Genomic DNA, 23,745 nt, shown 5'->3' on the forward strand with positions numbered 1-23,745 from the left:
GAGAGAGAGAGAGAGAGAGAGAGAGAGGGAAGGAGAAGAGAAAATGTCCCAATAAATCATCTTACAACATTTTGTTAATTAAAATTAAGTTCCATCTTTTGATAACAAAAAGTAATAAAGTGTAAAATAAGAAGCAAATTTAGCCAAATGTCAATTCAGATATATGTAAAATTGAGAACTGACCTCTTTCTATGATTTCACACAAAAATTTAACATTTAAATATTTGTTTTACTCAGGAATTAAAGATTTTCTCAAATAATATATTTAATCCAACGTATAACTTAATCTAAATTCATTGCAAATGATAAGATATGAAAACCGAAATGTTTGTGATAAAGTAAGACTAAATGAAATAATTATAAAAGCAGTTAGTTGATAAAAATGATAAAGAGCATTGATATGATATCATCACAAAACAAATTTAGCTATGCTGCAGGAAAGAGCATAAATTGATATGACAAAAAATACAATTTATTATGTAATTGCATGCAATCGCTTGGCGAAAAATAAGGAAGCATTATTTCATGTTAGTGATGAAAAATATTATCAGTTATCAATCAACTGATATGAGTTTTTACCGATTTATTAAATAATGCAATGATAAAATGCTTATATAAAATTGATGAAGTTTGAAGTTGACAAATGACAGAGAAATAGAATTAGAAATATTTCGTGTAATGAATTTGATAAATATTGCATGTAAAGAGCTCAATAATGTCATTTTTCAAATCTATATGATGTTTAAAATGCAATATATACCTGCTCGAGTAATTATTAAAAGAACGCAGTTGACATGAGTTGACATGACAGAGTAATTATTAAGTAAACTCAATTTTTGATATATCAAGCTTCAGTTCACAGATTGCTCCGTTGTATTCTCGACTTTAATCGTATTCTGCAATTCTCTAAACTCTAAATGTGGCTATTCTAAGTGCACCGGAAGGTCCTGTCGGCTGACGGGAAATGCTGACACTATTTAAGTAGATTTCGATTCTCTTACTAAAAAGATGAGACGAACATCATAATGAAAGGTTGATGACGTTGAATGACGAAGGCCTAATGAAGAATGACGTAATGAAAAATGAAGAATAACGTAGTTGACGTCGATTACGTGTTAAATGATGATGTGATGAAAACAATTTAAAAACTTCTTCTGCCAAAACAAATCCTACAAATGGATAATTGTATGATATGGATACTATTACTAATTGTTACCGCTAATTCGCTACTTTTTTTGCAAAAAAAAAAAAAAAAAAGAAAAGCATCGTCATTAATTGATCAATTGGTTAGTAGAGGAATTAATCAGTTAATCAGTTTGAGTAGAATATTGATCAACTGATTGATAAAAGATTGATCAATAAGACAAAAGATTATTTGATTAGTTATATTTGCTCAAAATTTCATTTAAACTGCAAATCGATTATCACAACATTGATGAATTTCAATTGTTGACTAGAAAAGCTTTGAAAACTTTTAGGATAAAGTGATTGTTTATGCTATGATTGTGGCCTTATGGCAGTTATCAAATTACTTTTTCATCTGATTATAAATGAAACCAAACTGAATCTAATCAAAATCACACTTTGTTTGTGATGAAACAATGAATAAACTGAAATGATTGAAGTTTTACTAATATTTTTATCGTTTTTAGTTTAATTGTTGGGTTAAAAATGGAAAACAGGTGGTGATATTATCATTTCTACCTGATATAGCTGGAAGAGTAGGAGTAGTAAAATCCAATAAACATCAATTAAGTACCATTATCTCACGTGAAAGTTTCCGTATTACAAATCAGAAGATGATTTTATTGAAGAAACAGATATTTGCTTATTAATGTATTTGCCTTAGCAATCATAAGAACTTCAAGCTAAGCTAAACCAAGCTAAACCATTATAAGGAAAGAAAAGGATATAGCTACCAGCAAAAGATTCTTTATTGTCAAATATATGCATTTTTTATAGATATGCATCGATTTTCGGCATGGTTGCAAGCCGGACTCGTCCATTTGGCCGATACCGGAATGCTCCCGGTAAAATTGCTGCAAACTTCCGGTCTATGCCATCTAGCTAAGTACAGCACTTCTTCATTATTCTATCCAGTTAACAACTGTATATTGCGGCGGTTGGAGACAATATGACTGCTAAGTAACGCGAGGTTATACGAATACAGTAGACGTGTAAATCACGTAGTGGCGGCGAATACCTTGGCGCAAACTTTCACTGCTAACAGTGGAAGAATTCCATATTATCCATCCATCTGATCGGTATAAATTCACCAAACTTCACAGAAAACTTCATTTATTTAGTGGCAAGAACTTTGAGTTTGGTGAGTTATTGTACAAATGACGAAATTACCGGAAAAACCGGAACCGAAAAAATATGCAAAAAGCAGCGACGATCCATTTGGAACAAATGATGCGTTTTCCGGAAAATTAGAAACTTCCGAAAAAAATAGCGCAGACTGGTTAGATGTAAAATCGGTAACTGTTGTCAACAAAATGTTCCTTTCAATAAATACGTTTTTTTTATTTTTTCATTCCTCAACACAATTTTTAGAAAATTATTCAAGAGTGAGGTGATATTGTGGTGACATTTGCTTTGTCCCTGTTAGGCTACTACTATCTCGCACTATGCAAGAATAGTATGACATTAATTATCCAAACTTCTGAATAAATTTAAATGATTTTTTTTGTTACAAATTTTTTTTACTATTGAAAATTTCTAATAAAATTTATTGAAGTGTAATATTTTTAATAGCATTCTTTGATAATTGATGGGAGACAAGCCAATACACGGGTCATTTCTTTGGAACCTGGAACGAATGAAGTACATGAATTTGATGTTGATGTACTCTATAGTTGGGATCAATCTTCTGGTACATTATCCTATGAAGCTTGTTCTCCTGTTCAAACTGATTCTCTTGAAACATTTAAGACTGCTAAAATGGTAAACTCATTTCACTTCTTTAAATTATTTAAGTTTTTTTTTTTCCAGTGACTCATCATTAATATGAAACTTTTTTTTTTGTCTATTTTTAAGCAATGAATTTGTCACTTTATTATTTAACCTTTTTTTTTTAGCCACTAATCATACCTATGCAAATTCATAATGAAATCTCTTTAAATTGTTTTTAATAAAGCATCATTTATTTAATATTTAGTTACCAAATTATAAAGATATCATTTGTCATGCGAAATTAAATCAACGTCTTTTACGCGATTCAATGCCATCACAAAAAATATTATCAGCTAAATCACTGGCAATGTTTAATGATGCAATGCGACAAGACCGCCTACAAGGACATTTATTCAAAAAAATTGTTGTACCATGTCAAAAAGACAAAAATACGGAACGTTATGAACTGATTTCAAAGGTAATCGGAATAACCTGATAGATTGAAAGATGCTTTAATAAAAAAAAAAGAACACCTGTAATTATTTGTCTTACATGTCTTTATTGAGATTTGCGATGATGCTATCAGTGAATATATGGCATCAAGTAATCATGGAAATAAATTATTGGAAATAAATGTTGAATGTGGTGGTGCTATGCCACCTCGAATTAGCATTAATGGTATTCGTGCAGAACGAACAATAAAATATGACAGTGGTAATGAAAGCTATTGTGATATTAGTCAAGCAACAGAGGTTAGTCTACTTTTATGTATATGTATTAGTAAAGATTTTAAAAAGAAAATTGAAATTAAATTTAAAAATAAATAATTTATGAGACTTTAATTAAAAATCAAATTAACGATTTCAAAGTTAATAAAAAAATATTGAAGTTTTATTAGTATTACTTTAGCAGGTACATAAAGTGAAACATTCATTTCAACATCTTTCAACATGTTCTCCAGCACTTCCGTATCCATCAGCTAATACGTTCAGTAGATGTTCAATTGAAGATTATGTGAAAATGTTGAAGGAACGTCGTAAGATACAGGGGAGCAATAACCCTTAACCTTTGAATTCTTTAACAGAGCTTGATAAAATATTTCCATATTTGTGTTTTATCATTTTATCAAAGTAAACTATCAGTGTTCTGCTCAAAAATATCCGTTGGTTGTCTTTTGGAGCTACAATAAATTCTCATTGATTTATAATTACTCTAAAATTGAGTGGTAAAATTACACATATTAAAATACATTTGATCTTTTGGCTTAATTTTATAACAATACAAGCCTAAGGCCTACATGTTATTTGTTAAGCATAATTTGCCTATTTATTGAATGTGAAAGATATTGTAAGCGTAAGAATTTGCATTTTATGTAAATTTTCTAACGATAATAAAAGGTAATCAATTGCAGTAACTTCTTCATTTATACCTTTTTTTTTTTAAATATATTTTGTAGACGGTGGCGTCTTTAGTCTTTACTAATCATTTATTATCGTGTAATAATCAATTTAAGAAATAATTAGTGAGTGAGTGATAATAATTCTAATTAATACATACATATCATATAGCATAGACTGCTTCGTTAAGTTGACTGTTTTATTTGAATTACAATTTATGAAGTTAATTCTATGAATCGTAACTAGCTGATATTAACTGATAATATTTTGATCAAAATTTCAAATTTTATTTTATCATAAATATTAGGAAAATTTTACAGAGATCTGAAAACTAATGTCAACATCATTCAATCCCAATGCTTCTGCTTCTAATATGTCAACTACACGAACCACTCCACCTACAAAAAAATTATCAAAAATTAGCAAAAAATTAGCAATTAAAAAGGAACGACCAGTACCAATGAATGATTTACCGCTTGATGCACCACCTGTTGATTGTCCACCTGTTTATGAAGTACACAATTAATGTTCTATTATTTATATTACTGTATAAAAGTTTTACTTGTGACATCTTATTGGTAACAAATCATTTCTTGAGTTTTTTTCTAAATCTCCAATTAAAAATGATCTATCCAAAATTATTAGTCTAATTATTTCATGAGCTATGAATTAAAACTCACATGAATCTCATCCAGGAAACATTGATCAGTAAATAAAATATGAATTCTATCATATTAACTTTATGATCCATATTTTGCTGATTCCAATCGTATCAATCTATAAGTATTAAAGGTGATAATAATTTACCTGTAAGTATCGAAGGTGATAACAACATTTGCAATTACTTTACAAAAGTAACCTATTCAAAGTTGAAACATTTTCAGTGCTATGTAACAATGAAACCATTAAAAAAGCATCGTCTCAGTATCACAAAACGTTATTTTGGTAAAGTTATCCGTGGATTAATGCGCTTATTGCCAGAGAAAGGCGCAAAAGCGACAAATGAAGTTATCGGTTCAGAATATACCGTCGATTTAACAGCTGTTTGTAACTTTGTTTTCTATTTGTTTGATTGCTACTCTTTACTTCCATATTTGCTTCATTATCAGGCCTATCAATGGTGATGTTAATAAGGAATGGTATAAATATTTGGCTTACTTCTAAGTTTAATTTTGTATTTCAATGCTTGATAGAATAATCAGTAGAAGAAATTGAACCACAAGAAAGTTTTATATTTTCAGGTAGCAATTTCATGTGATGATTCCAGACGGAGACTAATTTTTAAATTCAAAAAGGAATCACGAGATATAGGTCCAGTGAATAAGAATGAGTATGAAACATTCAAGGAAATGATTCAGAAACATCGAAATTATCGTCAAAGTGCTTGTCGTAATAAGTATGCATTTCGAAGGAAAAAAAATTAAAAAATAGGATTCTGCGTTAATTCATAATCTTTCTGATTTACCTGTCATTAGATGATAATCAGGTGATAATACGATTACAAACATTTCCAAGCTACTGCTTAATTAATTTATTAACGATTGAGCGGAATTTCCGTCCGAAAGTTTCTGAGGTTTGAAATATAAAATGATTTCGGTTAGTGCTCCAATGATTGTTAAGGAAGGAAGATTTCAATGAATTGATGACCGCGAATGCTTATCAGAGTAACGAACTCATTCCGATAACTGGGCGGTAAGTTCAAATATTATTGAAAAAAAAAAAAGAAAAACAGCCTAGAAATCGATTGGCTTACTACTAAAAGAGAGCAGAAAAATAAGTAACTTAGTGACTTCTTATTCTAAGGCTCATTAATCCAATGATTTCTCACTTCAAGGCTCTTTTATTCAATTTTAGGATAACCTATGAATTGTTAAAATTTATTTGAATAGAATGTAAACTTGCAGTTCTACATTTTTGTACTAGATTTTATTGGGAGGAAGATAATCAATTAGGATTTCATCCTTAAATAAAAGGCCTGTTAATCCGGAACAAGATATTGACACGGCCAAATTACGTGAAGATTTCCGTGGCAATACAATTGCTGAATTAAATGAAAAGGTGGTTAAAATTCTTAATGATATCAAAACGATTACGATTGAAATGAAACAAATGCGAAAGGAACTAAAGGTATCGTTTGTTTGTTTATTTGTTTTGAGTATGACATCATTTTGTCATATCGTTTAGAATTACTAAGAACAATTGATAATTATCAGATTTTAAAGATTAATGTTAATGAAGAAAAGAAGTATTCGTTCCATTGAGCTGATATATGACATCTTTTTTGTTTTTTATTTTAGGAATTAATAAGAAGTATTCAAAGTGGAAAAACATTACCAACCATGGAAAGTAAAGAAGGTAAATCCATTAAATCTCATTCATTTCTTAGAATCTTTTTTTTTAGCAAATTATTAAAAAATCGTTTTTGATAATTATTAATTATTTGTTATCACTAAATGCGTGATTACAAATAGAATATGTTTAACTAAGTTTTAGGCGATTCAGAAATTTTCAGATGAGCAAACTTCTGATTCGGATAATTCCGATGAGAAATCGGATGCTGCATTGCTGAATAACAATCAAACATTATTTGATGCATTACCGAAGTATGATAAGTTTTTTTTTCATTTCACTTGGTTTAGAATATGTGCAAAGTATATCATCCATTATCATTTGACTCTTCCATATCAAAAGATAAAGGGAGTTTAAATGATAAAAATAATAGATTCATGTTAAATGTGAAATAATATGGCGCGAAAATACTGGTGCGCCAAATTGAAATCAATAAAACAATGAGGAAATTACTGCTATCAACTGAATATTCGTTGATAAAAATTTTCGTTTCAAAATTTTCATTGTCGAAAATTATCACTAAAGTTTTTTAATTTAGTCCAAAGTTCTAAAGTCTTAAAATTGTGGAACTTAATTATTAACTTAAAATCACTTTTTATTCATTTACTATTTACCGTTTATTGTTTTGTTGATTGCTTTTTTTTAGAGAAGTGATAAAGGAAAAAATTACAGAAGATAAAAAAGGTTGTTTGACAGTTTTTGATCAAGTTTGAAAGTTCCAAATAAAGTTTCTTATCACAGAGCTGTAGCTGTATACATTGTTATAATTGATTTAAGTTTAATTAAGAAATGCTAATACTAAAACAATGCCATAGCATTAAGTTATAATTCCAATAGAAGGGAATTTTAGTTTGAATACATCAAATCACTATTGTAAGTGATATCATAAGAAGAATTGTAATTGATAATCATTGTCCCGCAAATGATAATGGATAGCTTAATCAGTGCGAATCATGCATACCAAGAATATCCTGTAATATTTAAGCATGATAATAGTTTTCAGACGAATAATGATTTCAAAAATCAACAATAAATTTATTTTTAAATTTTATTTTTCACATTACAATAGAAAATTTGATAAATAATTGATTTGCAGATACCAAACCAAAGGATAAGAAAGTTTTGTTAGTCTTTTTTTTCTATCTAATTTCCATAATTAATAGTTTTATGAAATTTTAATTAAAACAAATGACTTCTGTTTGTGCTTAGAATTATTACTTTGTTTTCAGACAAAAAAGTAAAATTAATTTATCCGAAGAAATCATCGACAGAAAGGTAATTTTTGTTTTTAATCATAAATAAGATTTAAAGTGTTTTTTTTTACTTTAAAATATTTTTTTAAATTTTTTTTCTAATTTCTTTAAAAAAACTCTTTAAATAAAATTTTTCTATTGATATGATAATTAAGGTTGCATTAAGATTAATTAATTACGAGCCATTATTGTCTATCACTTTTTTCTTATTTGATAATACCTGTAATATTTCAGGAAGAAAAACCTGAACGTCTAGTGGAAGGAGGAGAATTAGAAAAGATACAATCACGGAAACGCAGGGATCAATTACCAAAGGCATCAGTAGCTGGTGAAGAGTTAGGCCTACGACAATTGATGGCAATTGTTGCTCGACGTTTACCTTTACCAATAACATTCTTTGAACCGCTTACAATGTTACAAGTAAAATTCGAAACAGAAAGTTTCTGATTTTAATTTGACCACTAATTACAGTAATTAATTAAGTGAAAATTTGGGTGTAAGTAAAAGAGTTGAGACTTCTAGAACAATAAATTTATTTAATTACATCAAATTTAATTACATCAAAATTTGTTCACAGAAGAAAAAGACCATTTATTGGAATGTTTCAATTTGTCTTTTAATTTCTGATTTGATTCTTTTAAAATTTACATAATTAGATGAAGGAGTATGCCTATGAATTAAATGATTGAAATATTTTAGGTTTTATGTGAAGAGTTAAGATATTCGGGACAAACATTGAATCGAGCTATATCTGCTTATGATCCAGTAGATCGTATTGCTTACGTGACAGCTTTTGCTGTAAGCAGCTATTCCGGTATGGTATGCCGGAAACAGAAACCGTTTAATCCGTTACTTGGTGAAACATTTGATTTTGTATCAGATGAAGGATGGAAGTATCATGCTGAGCAGGTAACAAATATTTCATATTAAATCTCAAATGATAGTTTAAGCTATTTGGTGTATTTTCTGAATCTATCAAAGCAGAAAAGTTGTATCGTTCATTCTTACTACTTTTTTTTTCTTCATTTCTAAACTTCTCAGGTAAATCGTCATCCATCTATAATGGCTGCTCATGCTGAAGGACTGAATTGGGAATGGTGGCAAACATTGATTTCAACACCAAAGACTTCATGGTCCGGTGTTATTGAAGCAACTCCAGAATTACCTGTACGCTTACGATTGGGTAAAGAGGATTATTGCTGGAATAGAGTAAGTTAAAAATATTAGCATTTGTAAAAGAATGATTAGGAATGATGAGGATGAAATTTATAATTAAAATTTTGAGGTAAAAGTAATCATCGAAAATGCATCATCAACAGCTGAATATCGTAAACTGAAAATGGATGGAACGATGAATATGAGATGTAGTAATGGTTATACGAGTACAGTAATCTTCCGCAAAGATCGACAAACTGAAGTATATGGTAGTATTATGGACAATCGTGGTATTTTAGTTGTCAAACTCTTCGGTTACTATGATCGATTTTTGCAGAAGTTAGCATTTATCGTTAGAGGAAATATTTTTTCGAATTTTTAAATTTTTGTCAGATTAGAATTGTAAGTTTATTCGACAAATGATTGAAATGTTAGATTTTCCCAGAGAAATCATCATCTTATTGCATGTAAAAACTGGTATTTTGTACGAAAATTCTTCCATTAGTGTGAGTTTCACAAAAATATGGGCAAATCTGATAAGATCGACTATGGAATATAACATAAGAATGAAACTGAAAAGATTGATTGCAAAACAAAAAAACAAAATTTCCATCCTATTTCTGAGCTTTTATGATTTTGCAAAATTAATATCTAACATTTCTCTTCTCTCTCATCCAATTCTATTCCATTCATAATTTTAAAATAGAAATATTGATGTCACCCTTATTTAACTCTATCCTACTTAAGTAGAATTTTGATGTCATCCTTATTTAACCCTATCCTACTTATAACTTCAAAGTAGAAATATTGATTTTACCCTTGTTTAGCTCTATTCCATTTATAATAATATCAAAATAGAAATATTTACATTTGCAAGAATTACCGAGTATTTTATGACGCATATCGCCATCATAAACCAATTCATGCATAAATGAAATAGACAATTACTGCGTAAAAGAGACATTAATAAAATGTATATATCTCAGTATCTCTCAATTTTAACTTTCATTGAGACAGTCAATAATCATGTTTTCAAGGCCATTTCATTATTTCATGATACATTCTCCCAGAGTAAATCAAAAGGAATATTTGTTCGAAGCAATTCCGTTACCCAAAAATGCGAATCAATATTATGGATTTTCACAGTTTGCATGTGGACTGAATGAATTTTTGAATATTGATGAAAGATTAAGTGCTCCATCAACTGATAGTCGATTTAGACCGGATTTGAAAGCTCTTGAAAATGCTGATACTGCTCGAGCTTTTGAAGCTAAAACAAATCTTGAAAAGGTTTATTCTCAATTTTAAACTAATCTCAAATTTGTAATCTACACTACTACATTCTATTCATTCAATCTTCTTGACTAATAATATCAGTTAGAATGACAAATTTCATTTAGTTGCAACGAGCACGTAATGAAGCAATACATAAGCGTATGTGGTTTGAACAGCGACATGATTTGATGACAAATACAACTTTATGGGTTTGTAACGGTCGATATTGGCAAGCAAAGGAAAAAAATTTAAGGGTTATTCGGATATGCTCCAATTATTCTGGTATATTACATATTTGTCAAATTATTTATATCTACTTTGTATCGTATTTTCGATTTCGAAATAAGCAATTACTATAGAATGAAACCGGAAGTGTCATTGGAATGTTAAGATGAAAAAAGGTAAACGTCTCTGTAATTTAATTTGCAGTTAAACCATTGTCGATGAAAATCGTCATATTAAAATCCGACTTCCAAAAAATGGCAGAATTGATGACTGTCACTTACACTGCATTGATGCAACGACCAATGGAATCGATAAAGATACGAACTAAATCAGATATCTTATTATTGCTAATGTTCGAGAAGGAAGTGTAAGTATTATTCAAAGACATATATATATCCATGTTTTAGAACACAATGGATAACATTATACCATCCAGTTGAAACAAAATATGTCTAGGTTGAAAAATATACATATTCAGATTAATCTTATTTCTTACCTTTCTTGTATTTCTGTTTAGACGTGCATTGAATGAATATGGTTGAAAGGTTCACTTAAGACGGTAAAAAAGATGGATGAAATCATTATTAGGCAATAATTTTTGTCAAATGTTATTTAAAAATGAATGATAGTAAAAGGGAATGGGAACCAGAAGAGAATAATAATCTTGAATTAACTTGGAAATTATTAACAATAAATTGCAGTAGCACAATTCTACAACAATTCAACATGCTCCTGAATTGTTTCGACAATTCTTTATGTATACCAATTTTTGAAAATTTCTATACAATTCAGATTATGAATGCAATGGCAAAAATGGATCTTATATAATCTATCAATGAAAGTGAGAAATGCGAAAGGAAAAGTACATATTATAGCGATAGCCGTTATGTCAGTTATAAAACCAAAAAAAAAAAATAAATTAAAGGAATGCTCTGAAGAGTGCATCTCACATTAAGATAGCCTCTCATCAAAGTGCACTCAGAGAAGCGAATTAGAAGGCCTAACATAATGAGAGAGTAAATTCTATGCAAATATCCTTCTTAATCCTTGAGCTGCCGTTTACTGTCTAATCCATGTTTCACCAATGTTTGTAATAATTCACACGCTGTCACTAATCAAATGCCTTGTACAGTCGAGAGAATTTGTTTTCGGGAGAACCTATTGGTACATTCATGTAACCAAAATAAGTTATCTCTTCACTACTGGGCAACACATTAATGCTGTTGTTATCCTTCATCAACTTCGCTTCCGAATGTTTTTGCAAAAAAGTACAGCTCAACTGCATCATTTTACCAATGACAGAATAGCAAAACGACTCAATAAGTGAATACAAAATTTACTCAAGGAGCTACGCAGATCTTGTAGATCAGTTGCAAAACTAAAAAAACAAAGTATTCCTACAAGTATATACACAAAACTATAATCAGTAAAAGTTACTTCGTTAAATATCATATATAAATGAATAGGAAATATGCACAAATACCAGCATAAGAAATATGTAAGACGAAGAAAGAATGGAGCGACTACAGTAATAGCACATGACCTGAAGGAGTAACCCTACGTATACAGGCAGTGATCCTTGTTAAAAATTCTTATCTCATTAAACAATAAATCAATGTCACATTGAATGACTGGACAGTTCATTTCCCTTTGAATCCATTCCTTTTGCATGAAATCGATTCTTTCCAACATCTATGAAAACATCTTTTCGGACTCTCTCTCTTATTGCAAAATTTACCGAAAAATGAGAACGACCGGCCAGAAATTTCAATAAAAGTCAAAATAAATGTAATGTAAAATCGAAGAACATTAAAAGCACATGGTATTCGAAACGTCAGACTTCAAAACTATGAATAATTTTGAAAATTGTCAAAACTTGAAAAAAAAAGACATCACAGAAACACTAGCAAAACTGAAATTAGAAGCCATAAAATATTACAAAGAAAAAAAAAGACAATGCATTGATATAGCAGAAAATGTGACTTCTTTTTTTAAATCACCAATTTAAATCTCACATTCGAGACAATTTTTGAATTTTGCAACCAGATTAAACGCACAAAAGTCTCACCAAATCTTGAACAGAAAATACCAAGAAAAGAATAAAGTATAAGCACGTATTGCAAACTAGTCAGCTTTTTTACATAATTTTTCTGGAGCAATTCAGCTTAGATTTAATTAATGTCATGAAATGATCACTGCAAAAATCAAAAAGTTTTTAATGAAAGGCTAAACAAACATACAGCAGTAGAATGCAAACTCTAAGAATTATTTTCTCGGATTCTTCGAGAAAGTGGCTCCTTAAAAATGTGGACAAAAAAGTTGCAAAGAAATTTTAAAAGCAAAACACGCAACTGGTAGAAATTACCATTCTGAAAAAATTATTAATAGAGTAGTTGCAATGTTATGAAAAGTCATAGGGTAATGCGTCAGAATTCTTCTAGAAAATTCATTTCTTTAAGAAGCATATGCTAAATAAATTCATATGTCCATATTTGATAGCTGGAAGCTGATGCTGTCATGCGATGAATTATCAGTGCTTTCTCGTGATATCTCGCTTGAAGTGTCATCATCCCCATCCTAGAAATGGGATTATAATTTGAGAATAAAATTCAAGGAGATTTAGGCGATACACCTTATTTTTACTCTGTGTGAAGTGGGATTTTGCAAACTAATAACTACGTAGCATTATAAAGGATCAGAAGAAGCGCTGCGAAAGCATTACATTTTCCACTTGTCTATCATTGTGGGAAAATTATCCATTATCAGCGCAAAAGATGAAAAATATCTATCAGTTGCGGTTTTAAAGACATCTATTAAAAAAATGAATCTTCAGCACAATTTCCTTCCTTCCTTCACCTGTAAAGAGGACGAGAGATATTTACCTGAAACCCATTACTTTCCCCATCGACAGTTAAATCATGCATGGCTTCCTCGATTTTCTTTTCCAATACTTTCTGTTTTTTAATACCTTTAGGATCTAAATCACTTGACCAACTTCCTGAAACCTCTATTGATTTGTTGAATTTATTTTGTTGTATTTTGAAGGATGAAATGAATTTATCCGATCAACTTTTACCCACACCATTACCAATTTTGTTGGCTGTCTCTGGACATGATCAAAAGTGATATATCTTTTCGTAAGCACTCTTCCATATTCCAATATATTGTATCCTTCATTACCACATCAGTAGTCTTGGATATTCAAAACATTTACCCGCAATAACTTCAGTCGGCTCACCAACATCAAAACTTCCGAGTGATCCTGCCGCCTCAATTATCACAGGAACCGATTTGGTTATACCGCTGCGCAATCTATCTTCATTTGACCCAGGAGTAATCTGCAATTACTCTTCAAAAACTCAGTCAAGTAAAGGTCTTATACAAAACGAGAAACTTCCGCTATAAAGTGCAAAAAAAAGAAACAAAACAGTGCTCACCAAATCAGCGCTAGCATGCTCCAATGACTGAATATACGTCCGAAATGAAAACTGTGGTCCCATCCACAAGCGTCGATGAGGATCCAAATATGTCAGCACCTCAATCTGCAAAATTGATGATTAGAATTGTTAATTATTCATGGAATTCAGCTGGAATTGAAAGAAAAAAAGAATTTATAAAACGAGGACAAAATACCACTCAGTATAAGCACAAAAATTAGCATATGTTTCCGTAAGGAGCCTATAAATCCCATATACATATTAATCAATGCCAACATGTTGTGCGGTGACTCCCTATAATACGACCCCAAACAGTAATTCCTAGATATCACATACAGCCATATATCTTGCTCTGCTCAGGTAATACCTTTTATTTCCTTCTCCCTTATCATATTAATATTATAGGAAAATTCCAACGGTCTTAGAGTAACTAATATTTAGTTCAACCTGGCTTATCCACTTCGCATTCACTTCATCTTCATTTTTTTCCTCACATACATCATGAGGAATGAACCACATCCACAAAGGATTTTGATCACAAATAGGTGCACGGAAGTCTGCTGATAGCTTATTCCTAGAATTTGAGTTGAACAGTAAAACTAAAAAGTAAGGATATTCACAGGAATTTTCTTAACACAAATATAACAGAGACAAAGAAATACCTTTGTAAAGTCCACTGCGCTACTGCAGTTGGTGTGCACTGAATTAATGTCTCATCAGGATTCGACCGCTGCTGTACATTTGGAGAAAATATTCCACTCGCTCCATGATACGGAGAAGGTGAGATTGACAACAAATATTCCGTTAAGATACCATCATTGTTGATTACCAGCAGAGAAGTATTTTTCGGATTAGGTATGGAATTCGAAGCAAATGAAATCTATAAAAGGTCTAGTTAAGTAGTGCACGGGTTAGATAAAAGTATGACTTCAGAGTAAAATAAGTGGAGCTAAAATTTCGTACATACCGCTAAACGATGCTGATCACTGGGTTTGCTCGAGGCTTTATAGTACTTTTTTCCGGAACTAAGTGGTGCAGGTGTCATATCGGATGCCCAAGCACTCAGATTATCAGCCGAGTAAAAACGCTGCTGCAATTAAACAATCAAATTCATAGTCTAAGAAGTGGTGATGATCAGCAAGATATTTAACAAAGCATCTAGCATGAAATTTGAATAATAGAATTTCATGGAAAACCAAGTGAGCAAAATCGAAGTTAGAAACAATATGAACCTTGATTCTCACATGTGCTTCCATGCCTATCGGATTTGGATAAGGACCGATACGGGGATTGCTTACTGAACGCGCAATGTTATATCGAGAAACATCAGGATGTTCCCTATATTTAAAAGGAATCATTTTTTTCCTAAAAAATCATCTCATTCAACTGAAACACAATTTAAATTGTCACTTAGAAACTCAGCATTATAGACTTACCTACAAAGTTGAGCACCACCAAACTGATGATCTCGCGTTTCTGCTGCTTTCTTTACATTAATGTAACCCAATTCTGGCAAACCTGCGGAGCGATGAAATCTACAAACCCGTAGAATTACATTTTGTTGCGATCAATGAATTATAACATAACATGTTTTAAAAAAATTATAGTATTGAAAACTAATTTCTGGCCAAATTTCACGAATTCTACTTCTTCAGCAGCGGTTTCTCTGCAAAGTACAAATGCCTTCCATCACCTGTATTAAACCACAATGAAATATAAACATGACGATGGCAGGCATCGTCATCAATAAAGAGAAATGCAAGAGCAGTTATTAAATTCAAAAATTATCACATTGATTGAACTCAATACCTCGATTCTCTGTTAACAATTTCACTGCCATGAGTGCGAACAGTCACTTGGCCACCGTATGGACATATACCGAAAATGTGGGTAGTTCCATGATTTGTAGCTATTGCTAGCCAACGATTATCAACAGAAAAACTGCAGCTAACTACCTAAACATAAAAAAAAAAAAAACATCAGCAACAACAATTCTTCCGGGTTATTTTTCAACAGCAAATAAAATAACGTTAGTATATAACACCTATTTTTTAAAATAAAATAACGTTAATATACAACACCTATTTTTTAACTAAATTAGCTAAATTAATCTTAACAAAAAAGTTTATACATAAATCAGATATGTCCTAAGGATCAGTATAGGGAAAACAACGGTTTTTCACTTAAGGAAGATAGTATTTCCTCTAATAGGCCTATCAAGTTAACTGTTAAAAACAGTATACGTTGATATGAAAGTTGATTCTATCAAATCAACAGATAAGACACTAGTGTTGCTGGAGTAAAAAAGTGTTATTTATTCAAGGCTGCGCTTTTGTATAACTCTACGCATTCTTAAATGTTAACCACTTCCAAAGAGCTGGGAAGAAAGGAAGTACTCTGTTCTTTTAGCTGTGAACAGATATGTGGTTTATTCATACTGATAAGGATTTTGTAGAGTAAGACAAAGCGCAAAATTCATCACGTGTATTTCGCGTACGGTCATTTCAAAGATATTCAAACCTTAGCAGGAGTAGTCCCACGATATAATCTGTAGAGATGACGCACAGCACCAAGCAATGAAGATCCAGGATGAGGATGAATGAGAAATACGTGAAAATAAGTTGAAGATTGTCCTAGAAATCAATTATATAGTAGTCCAAAACTACAAACATATCAAAAAAACAAGAATGAGATCAGTTACCTGCAGTTACTAGCAGTTGTCCACCATTTCCAAAAGCTATGAAACCAATTGGTTCCGTATGGGCAACGAAATGTGCTACAACTGCATCTACGTATTCTGCATTCTGCAAGGAGCTTTAACCCTACGACAGTTCCAGTGACCAGTTAATGTATAAGATTCGTTTACAGATTCTTAAAGCTTTGATGGTTTTTATAGAATCAGAAATATTGCTATCTACGAAAAACTTACATTAATATTACCATCGATGGGAAACTTATTTACATCCACCACAGTTATAATTCCAGGTTGAGCCACTGAACTTAGCAGTTCTTTGGGCTGTGGAGATGCAGACAGCGTTGAAACAACTGAACTACCAAACGAAGTCAATGTTTTGGTAAAGTTCTGCAAGAGTTGAAAGATTATAATTTGACGGACCAGACCGTAAATTCTCATTCAAGTTTTGGATATGAACTTCCAAGATACTAAAAATAGTTGCTATCATCTGAGAAAGAAGATTGATTATGAAGACTATTTTCTTTATTTCTCATGTTTAAAATTACTTGGTTCCAAATTTTTATTAATGACCTCAACGCTGATTGTTTTATTCATCGCTGCAAATGATAAAAATCCTTGCAGTCCTTTGAAATGTAAAGGTACTGAACCTTATACGAGACTTAATATCTCAAACTATGCTAATCTTGGTGAACCAATCTTAATTAACCGGTAGAACTCGGAACAGTGTTCTGTTTTCGTTCTTTTTTTTTTTTAACTTACCCTTGCTACACTTACAACACTGTAACTAGACGAATCTTGAAATACATCCTCACCACCCATTCCGCCACAACTTTGGCATTCTTGTTGTAACTAAAACAGTAATACATAAAATTTTCGAATATAGCACAAGCATCTCTTGAATATAAACAATACAATTTGATCGTATCGGGAGAGATTTTTTTTTGTGACTCTTTGCTGTGCACTCTGTCTACCACCGTGGATAGAGTATCATTTTGCAATGCAGTAAAACGAAGTGAATACTTTTCATATGTGAATATTCTCTAATGTTGCTAGACAAGAGATCAAGTCTAATTCATTTTTGACTAAATAAGAAAAACTGAGAGTCAAGAAAACTTGGAGATTTTGTAGACGAACTTCTGAAGTAGCGAAAGCTAAGAAAATATCCGAAATAGCGAACGGAGTACCAGAGCCTTCATGTATTTGAGTGTTGTATACGGTACGTTGCTCACGTAGTGACATCATATCAAGGATCACAATGTGATCAACAAATGATACAACGAATATCCTAAAAGAGTAATAAACTTGAAGATTACTAGTTCCGAACTTTACATTAGTTTAGGAAAAAGATTATTTTTGTTATTCAAACTCATTTCTCATGCATATTGGTTCAGGTCAAGATATGTCAAAGTAACGGACGCATTATCTCCTGCTTATTAGGACTACGTGAATAACAGTTATCATTTGACAGTAAAGAGCTACAAATACCAAACAACGGTCAACTTCAAGCAGAACTCCGATAAGAAAGAATGTGGAAAATTACTTGGTAGAAGCTGCGAGCGCCTGCACGGAATCTGAGAAATTGATTTTGTGCACATACTGGGCACTCAAAAGTGAAACAAAAGATACTGTACAGCATTGTCGATCTGGAACTGGTGTGTTCTCATCAACTAGTGCGAATAATGGACGAAAACCTTTGAACCTGAAACTTCATGTTTCCTTTCCATCCATGACTTTGCTCGCATCTATATAAAATCCTATTTTTTAAAAAAAGATAACGGAAATATACCTATCATTATGAATGCCAAAGCTTGGTTCGCAGTCCACAGACAATAAAAGACCCGTTCGAAGTGGACCTTGTCGCTCCGATAATATCTCTCTACAGTCACCATTTTCCTGGAAACTTAATGTGAGATTGTATGCCTTTCGAGATTAATATTTATTTTCCATGTACTCATTTCATCTTTAATAGAAAGTTTGTCTCCTCTCCTCTCCTGATACTGTTTGATCGATCCATCTATTTCATAAAAGCCCTGTAAGGAAAAATACTGAAGATAAAGTTGGCCGAAGTAATAATATGGATATGCTGAAAAAAATTCATGATGCCAATTGTCCTATTTTCGCTAATTAAATTAATAGAAAGGCTATCGGTAACTCGACTAACCATGCGTGCCCAAATTTGATATCCCCTAGCCAAACCAACGACTATCACGTCAACCACGCGTTTTCGATCATTTACTGAAATAAATGTTTGGTTACAAAGAGAAAATACAGATAATTCTGCATCCTGCTGAAATTTAAAGTTCTTAGTCTCTAATATCAACGATAAGTCCAATATATAAACAACAGACCATTTGAACACTTCTGAATATTGACCCATTCAATTCGCTCCGGGATAGTTTGTGGATTTGTTGACTGTGGAATAATATCATGAACAAGTTCAGCCATAGAACTCATCAGTGATGCCTCTCTGAAGAGTGCACAACGCATTAACTTATAAAAATCAAAAAATTTTGCTTATACATTTACATTTGATTGACGTTGACTTTCATTAACTTTTCTTTTTTTTACCTCATAAATATAAATGCTCGCCGATCTCTTAATTTATAATTTCAAGCAAGCAGAGAGTGTACCTACTTGTGTTAGCCTGAACGAGACATTCTTTAACAATAAAGTAATAATCCAACGCTACTGAAGAAATTTGAAGCTGAAGACCGGCTAACTTACGGTACACATTGAGGTTTCACGCATTGTCCCTTTGGCTGATGTAAAAAAGATTCCTCTTGAGATCTAGCACATGGAAAGGAAGTGGCATATGGCACTACCGGCTTTACATTGCCTCCACGTGTGGAAGGCAATATTGGACGTGGTGCCTTGGAATTTTCCTGTTCGCATTGATCCTGAGGACACTCATAACGAGGTTGTGGTTGTACCTGTAAACGTAACAAACTAACGATTTTGAAAAAAGAAGGTCACTTGTCAATCATTCCTTTATTATTGGAAATGGAGTTAAAGGCAATAAGCAGTGAAAGTAAACTTTCACTGACCAAAGTTCAAACTGTGCCAAATGGTTCCAATAATCTTATTAAGTCGTATAAATTATTTGCTTCCACTTTCCTGCCAGAAACACTATTTTCGCCCATGTTCACCACCTCATAATAGTTAAGCAACACTAAGACGAAACAAATGTAGAAATTTAATATATCCAGTGCGACTACCTTATACTAGCAGAAGAATGCACAGAATTGTGATGTCGAAAAAGAGATAAGGCAAACCTGTTGCTCTTTGAGATATCGACAAGGTTGTTTACGCGATGAACGTGGTAGCGATGTGGACATCTAGAACATATATTAAATTAACAATGGCGTTCGCGTAATTTTTGGCTGCTAATTCGGCGCACGACCTCGTAATAAAAGTATGGACAGAACAGGACTAACAAAAAGACAAGTGAAGATAAGAGTAATAACTGTGAAAATTCCGTAATATGCAAGTCAATGACTCATCTTGAAAAGAATTAATCAGTAATGCACAAACTGATGGAGAATGGTCAACCCATCAATATTTAGTCTCAATTTAGTGAATTTTATAACTGAAAGGAGCAGGTCCCAGAAGAAATGTGACCGTTTATATGGAAATAACGACGAACCAAATAGCCTAATTGAATCAGTACTTTCTTCAACCGAGCGGCATTTTTTAAGTAATGGCACATCCATAGAACCCCCACATGTCAGAAATATTAAAAACTGCCGATTTCTGTTTTGCAAAACTGTGTAAAGCAAAAATTGGCAGTTTTAACACTTCAAGTTACATCACTCCTATCAAAAAATAGTCAAGAAGGTTGATACATGATGTGTAGACCTAATTTTCAACAACAGTTTAAATGTTAAGAGTCCCCATAGTTTAGAAATTCGTCCAGTCAATTACAAAAAATATTGGTTGCAAAAGCGTTTCAGCAAGATTCGTCATGAGTGCAGCATAAATTCCACGGACCTGCTCCCAAAATCGAGATTAAGGGGAATCAACTTGCACACCTCACCTGGATTATCTCCACGTTGATCAGGTTTTCAGCGTACCATATCTACCATGTTCAGAGGCTAAATACGGCCATAAATGGATCTCAAAGTGTGTGATGATGATATCTGCAGTGCAGGATGCCTTGCATAACGGGAATTCCGAAGAATTTCAATAATTCATCAAATAATCTGATATGTGTTCGTTGCGCTACTTCTGACAACCTCTTCAATTATTTCCTGCTCTCTTTGCTGTATAGCATTACGAAACAAATTTCAGCGAAAAAAGTTGATCCATTGTAATATGTAAATGAGGAATTGATTAAAAAGGCTGCCAAAAAAAGCTCACTTTATTGTAAACGACTTTAATGAGGAACGCAACAAGCATATAACGTACATGTGAGCAACTGTCAAACTGTGACAAAGTTAACTACCAACGAATATCGACTAAAAGTCACAAAGCTAACAAAGAAGCGACATTTTCAAAGACAAGTTCATTACAAAGTATGTTAATTAATTGACTTTTTGAGTATAAACCTAGCTGTTACGGAATATTATTTTACAGAGTGTGACTAATTCTTATGGGTAATACTACCTGATATACTGAATATAATCTAAATCTTACCAGTGATTCATCAAGTATGACTTACCTTTTGATCTGTAACATTAATAAATGCAACATTAAGCCAACTCATTACATACAGTTGCAGCATGAAAAGGTCATCAGTGAAGGAAGATATGACCTCATCGAGTTACCCGCTTCATCCCGAAATCTCCTGAAAAACTCACAATAACCCAGCTGACATCGACCAATCAATGATTGACCAGCAGCTGTTCATGAAATAGCATTGGCTAACTGCCAAGAACATTGATTTGCAGCGCCTAGTGCAACTTGCGATGGTTCTTGCGGTAGCGGCTGGCGCATGTGCTGGCTTGGTTCTTTTCATGCGTTGGATGAAAGAGAGCGAGGAATAGCGGGTCCATCGATAGATTGTGCTGATGCGGGGAGAAAAGGGGGAGAAAGTGAGTTCTGAGGATTCCGAGAGTTACAGGATATCTTTTTGGTGGGGATTAGTAAGCTAAGTGGTAGGTTATACACAGGGAGCTTAACTTTTTCTCGAATTTTTGTCGAGGAATTTGTTGCATTTAGTTTGCATTGAAACTCATTATCTCTTTTATTGCTGTTTCGCTCATATGCTAAGCTCACAAATCAAATAAATACCCGAGAGTTGGGGTAGATATTGGAGGTATGAAATATTTTCGACTGTCATCAATTTCCCGCTCACAGGAAATGCCTATTAAAAATTTGACTGTTATATAATTTTTTTGTTGGTTCCTTATGATTGTTGACCTTTCGAAATATCTGCTCTACAGTAATCTCAGTCGGTTAGCTAGTCAATTTCTAATTACCTCTGAAATCGTTCTCATTGATAAATCATAAGTGATGTTATGGAGAAGTAGTCTTTATATCCATACTGCTTTTCACAACAAATAATTTCTGGCAAAGAGCTGCAGATGAAGGAAATAATTCTTAACTTATGTAAATTAAATTGAGAAGTAACGATACCTTACATATGTGATTATTTTCCTTGCAGATTTCATTTTTCGGGTTTTGCTCGTTTTGTTGTGTTGTCTCCTCTTGGAATAAGGCGTCTGGTGCTTATCATACCGGTCGTTGTGATTTAAGAGCTGTTAATCTCAAAAAGGTAAATATCATTTCTATTTCTTCGCAGGGTTTTTTTTTCGTTTAGAATGAGTTAAACAACACGTAACATTATCTGTTGGATTTGCTTGAAACTCCCGGAAGTGCATCTAATCCAGCTGTGCTTCTACGCTTATTCTGCCCAACGGCAAGTGGGCTATTCATGTCAGATTTTGCGTCTGAGATCACAACTACGAAGGATCAGCACAATTAAATTTTTGTCGATTTCGAAATTTTAATTTGTATTTTATCATTATAGAGATTAATAAAGATGCCGTGTATGATTGTGGAGAAGATAAGTTTTGATGGGTTACATATTTCTATCGAAATTTTAAAACAGTTTTGGAATTGGTAATATTGAAATTAAAAGGTTGAGATTCAATTTCAAAATGATTAAAAACTAAAATATATATATTTCAGATCTAATTCACTGCGTCCATTATACATCATTTTACCATCATACCATTAATATGGCTGCTGAGGCTGAGAAGCTTAATCTGGATAATATCATCGCTAGGCTTCTAGAAGGTATAATATTTCGTTCATGTGGTTTGTAGAGTAATGATTTCACTGATCAAAATTCTGTCAAAGATTTCGTATATCTGTTAACTGGTATTCCGTACTTTTATAATTCTGGTTAATTCTTCAAACTACTTAATCTTCAAAATATCCTAGCTTAAATTGGATGACAAATTGCAATAGTTTGATAGATTTTCTTATTACCTATCCTCTCTGCAGATGCTTTTTCTTTGTGGCTGGATGAAAATTCCTCAATGACCACAGTGCATCGCGAGTCAGGGTTCACATCAAAATCTCGTTGATCCCAATGCTTGCCTCTATATATGTTATTCTTTATACTGAATTTGGACAATAGAGTGTATTTGCAGTACGTGGTTCGAAGCCGGGCAAAAATGTGCAACTGACAGAAAATGAGATTAAAGGCCTGTGCATCAAATCACGTGAAATATTTCTCAGTCAGCCTATCTTGTTAGAACTCGAAGCGCCTCTAAAAATTTGCGGTTTGTTCTGCAAATCGTTCACTTTGAAGTTTAAGTTGAATTTTTAGATTTTTTTCTTCAGCAAAATGTCGAGTGTTTATAATGTTTTTCAGGTGATGTGCATGGACAGTATTATGATTTGCTACGACTTTTTGAATATGGTGGTTTTCCACCTGAATCAAATTATCTCTTTCTTGGGGACTATGTAGATAGAGGTATACTCCACTCAAAATTTTTTACTCTGTTGTCGGTATATTATATATATACATATATATGTGATATACGTATATATATATATATATATATATATATATATATATATATATATATATATATATATATATATATATATATATA

At 32.2% G+C, this 23,745-nt stretch overlaps 5 protein-coding genes across 5 annotated transcripts in view; 4 read left to right on the forward strand and 1 right to left on the reverse strand.

Moving 5' to 3' along the window:
* Positions 1-455: 455 nt before the first annotated feature.
* Positions 456-2,138, forward strand: LOAG_04547 (hypothetical protein; the record flags this gene model as incomplete). Its single annotated transcript, XM_003140083.1, has 3 exons — positions 456-527; positions 1,653-1,776; positions 1,963-2,138. 3 exons carry the CDS (start codon positions 456-458, stop codon positions 2,136-2,138), a joined length of 372 nt encoding a protein of 123 aa, XP_003140131.1.
* A 204-nt stretch (positions 2,139-2,342) lies between these two features.
* On the forward strand, positions 2,343-3,960 carry LOAG_04549 (hypothetical protein; the record flags this gene model as incomplete). The annotated part of the gene is made up of 5 exons (XM_003140084.1): positions 2,343-2,480; positions 2,758-2,946; positions 3,161-3,373; positions 3,462-3,647; positions 3,805-3,960. 5 exons carry the CDS (start codon positions 2,343-2,345, stop codon positions 3,958-3,960), a joined length of 882 nt encoding a protein of 293 aa, XP_003140132.1.
* Positions 3,961-4,626: 666 nt separating this feature from the next.
* LOAG_04550 (hypothetical protein) lies at positions 4,627-10,920 on the forward strand (the record flags this gene model as incomplete). Its single annotated transcript, XM_003140085.1, has 15 exons — positions 4,627-4,806; positions 5,177-5,335; positions 5,534-5,688; positions 5,913-5,984; positions 6,245-6,419; positions 6,590-6,647; positions 6,805-6,895; positions 7,871-7,916; positions 8,129-8,314; positions 8,594-8,803; positions 8,936-9,103; positions 9,180-9,388; positions 10,120-10,339; positions 10,450-10,606; positions 10,754-10,920. The coding sequence occupies 15 exons, from the start codon at positions 4,627-4,629 to the stop codon at positions 10,918-10,920; spliced, it is 2,253 nt and encodes a 750-aa protein (XP_003140133.1).
* A 1,740-nt stretch (positions 10,921-12,660) lies between these two features.
* LOAG_04555 (hypothetical protein) lies at positions 12,661-21,000 on the reverse strand. Its single transcript, XM_020446626.1, has 22 exons — positions 20,715-21,000; positions 19,954-20,016; positions 19,406-19,611; positions 19,030-19,148; positions 18,843-18,916; positions 18,468-18,574; positions 18,222-18,380; positions 17,816-17,966; positions 17,441-17,530; positions 16,916-17,068; positions 16,688-16,790; positions 16,507-16,619; positions 15,796-15,941; positions 15,423-15,521; positions 15,219-15,324; positions 14,954-15,076; positions 14,649-14,866; positions 14,434-14,560; positions 13,987-14,091; positions 13,764-13,887; positions 13,432-13,547; positions 12,661-13,126 (listed from the first exon to the last, which is right to left on the reverse strand). Exons 2-22 carry the CDS (start codon positions 20,014-20,016, stop codon positions 13,028-13,030), a joined length of 2,601 nt encoding a protein of 866 aa, XP_020303062.1. The 5' UTR covers positions 20,715-21,000; the 3' UTR covers positions 12,661-13,027.
* Positions 21,001-22,277: 1,277 nt separating this feature from the next.
* Positions 22,278-23,745, forward strand: part of LOAG_17380 (serine/threonine-protein phosphatase PP1-beta) — a 3,304-nt gene continuing 1,836 nt past the window's right edge. The window contains exons 1-4 of the mRNA XM_020450042.1: positions 22,278-22,394; positions 22,811-22,918; positions 23,278-23,409; positions 23,502-23,603. Coding sequence (XP_020306329.1) covers positions 22,861-22,918; positions 23,278-23,409; positions 23,502-23,603 — 292 coding nt within the window. The 5' untranslated portion in view covers positions 22,278-22,394; positions 22,811-22,860. The remainder of the gene's footprint in view (positions 22,395-22,810; positions 22,919-23,277; positions 23,410-23,501; positions 23,604-23,745) is intronic.

This window comes from Loa loa (assembly GCF_000183805.2).
Source record: "Loa loa unplaced genomic scaffold supercont3.68, whole genome shotgun sequence".
Lineage (NCBI taxonomy): Eukaryota > Metazoa > Nematoda > Chromadorea > Rhabditida > Onchocercidae > Loa > Loa loa.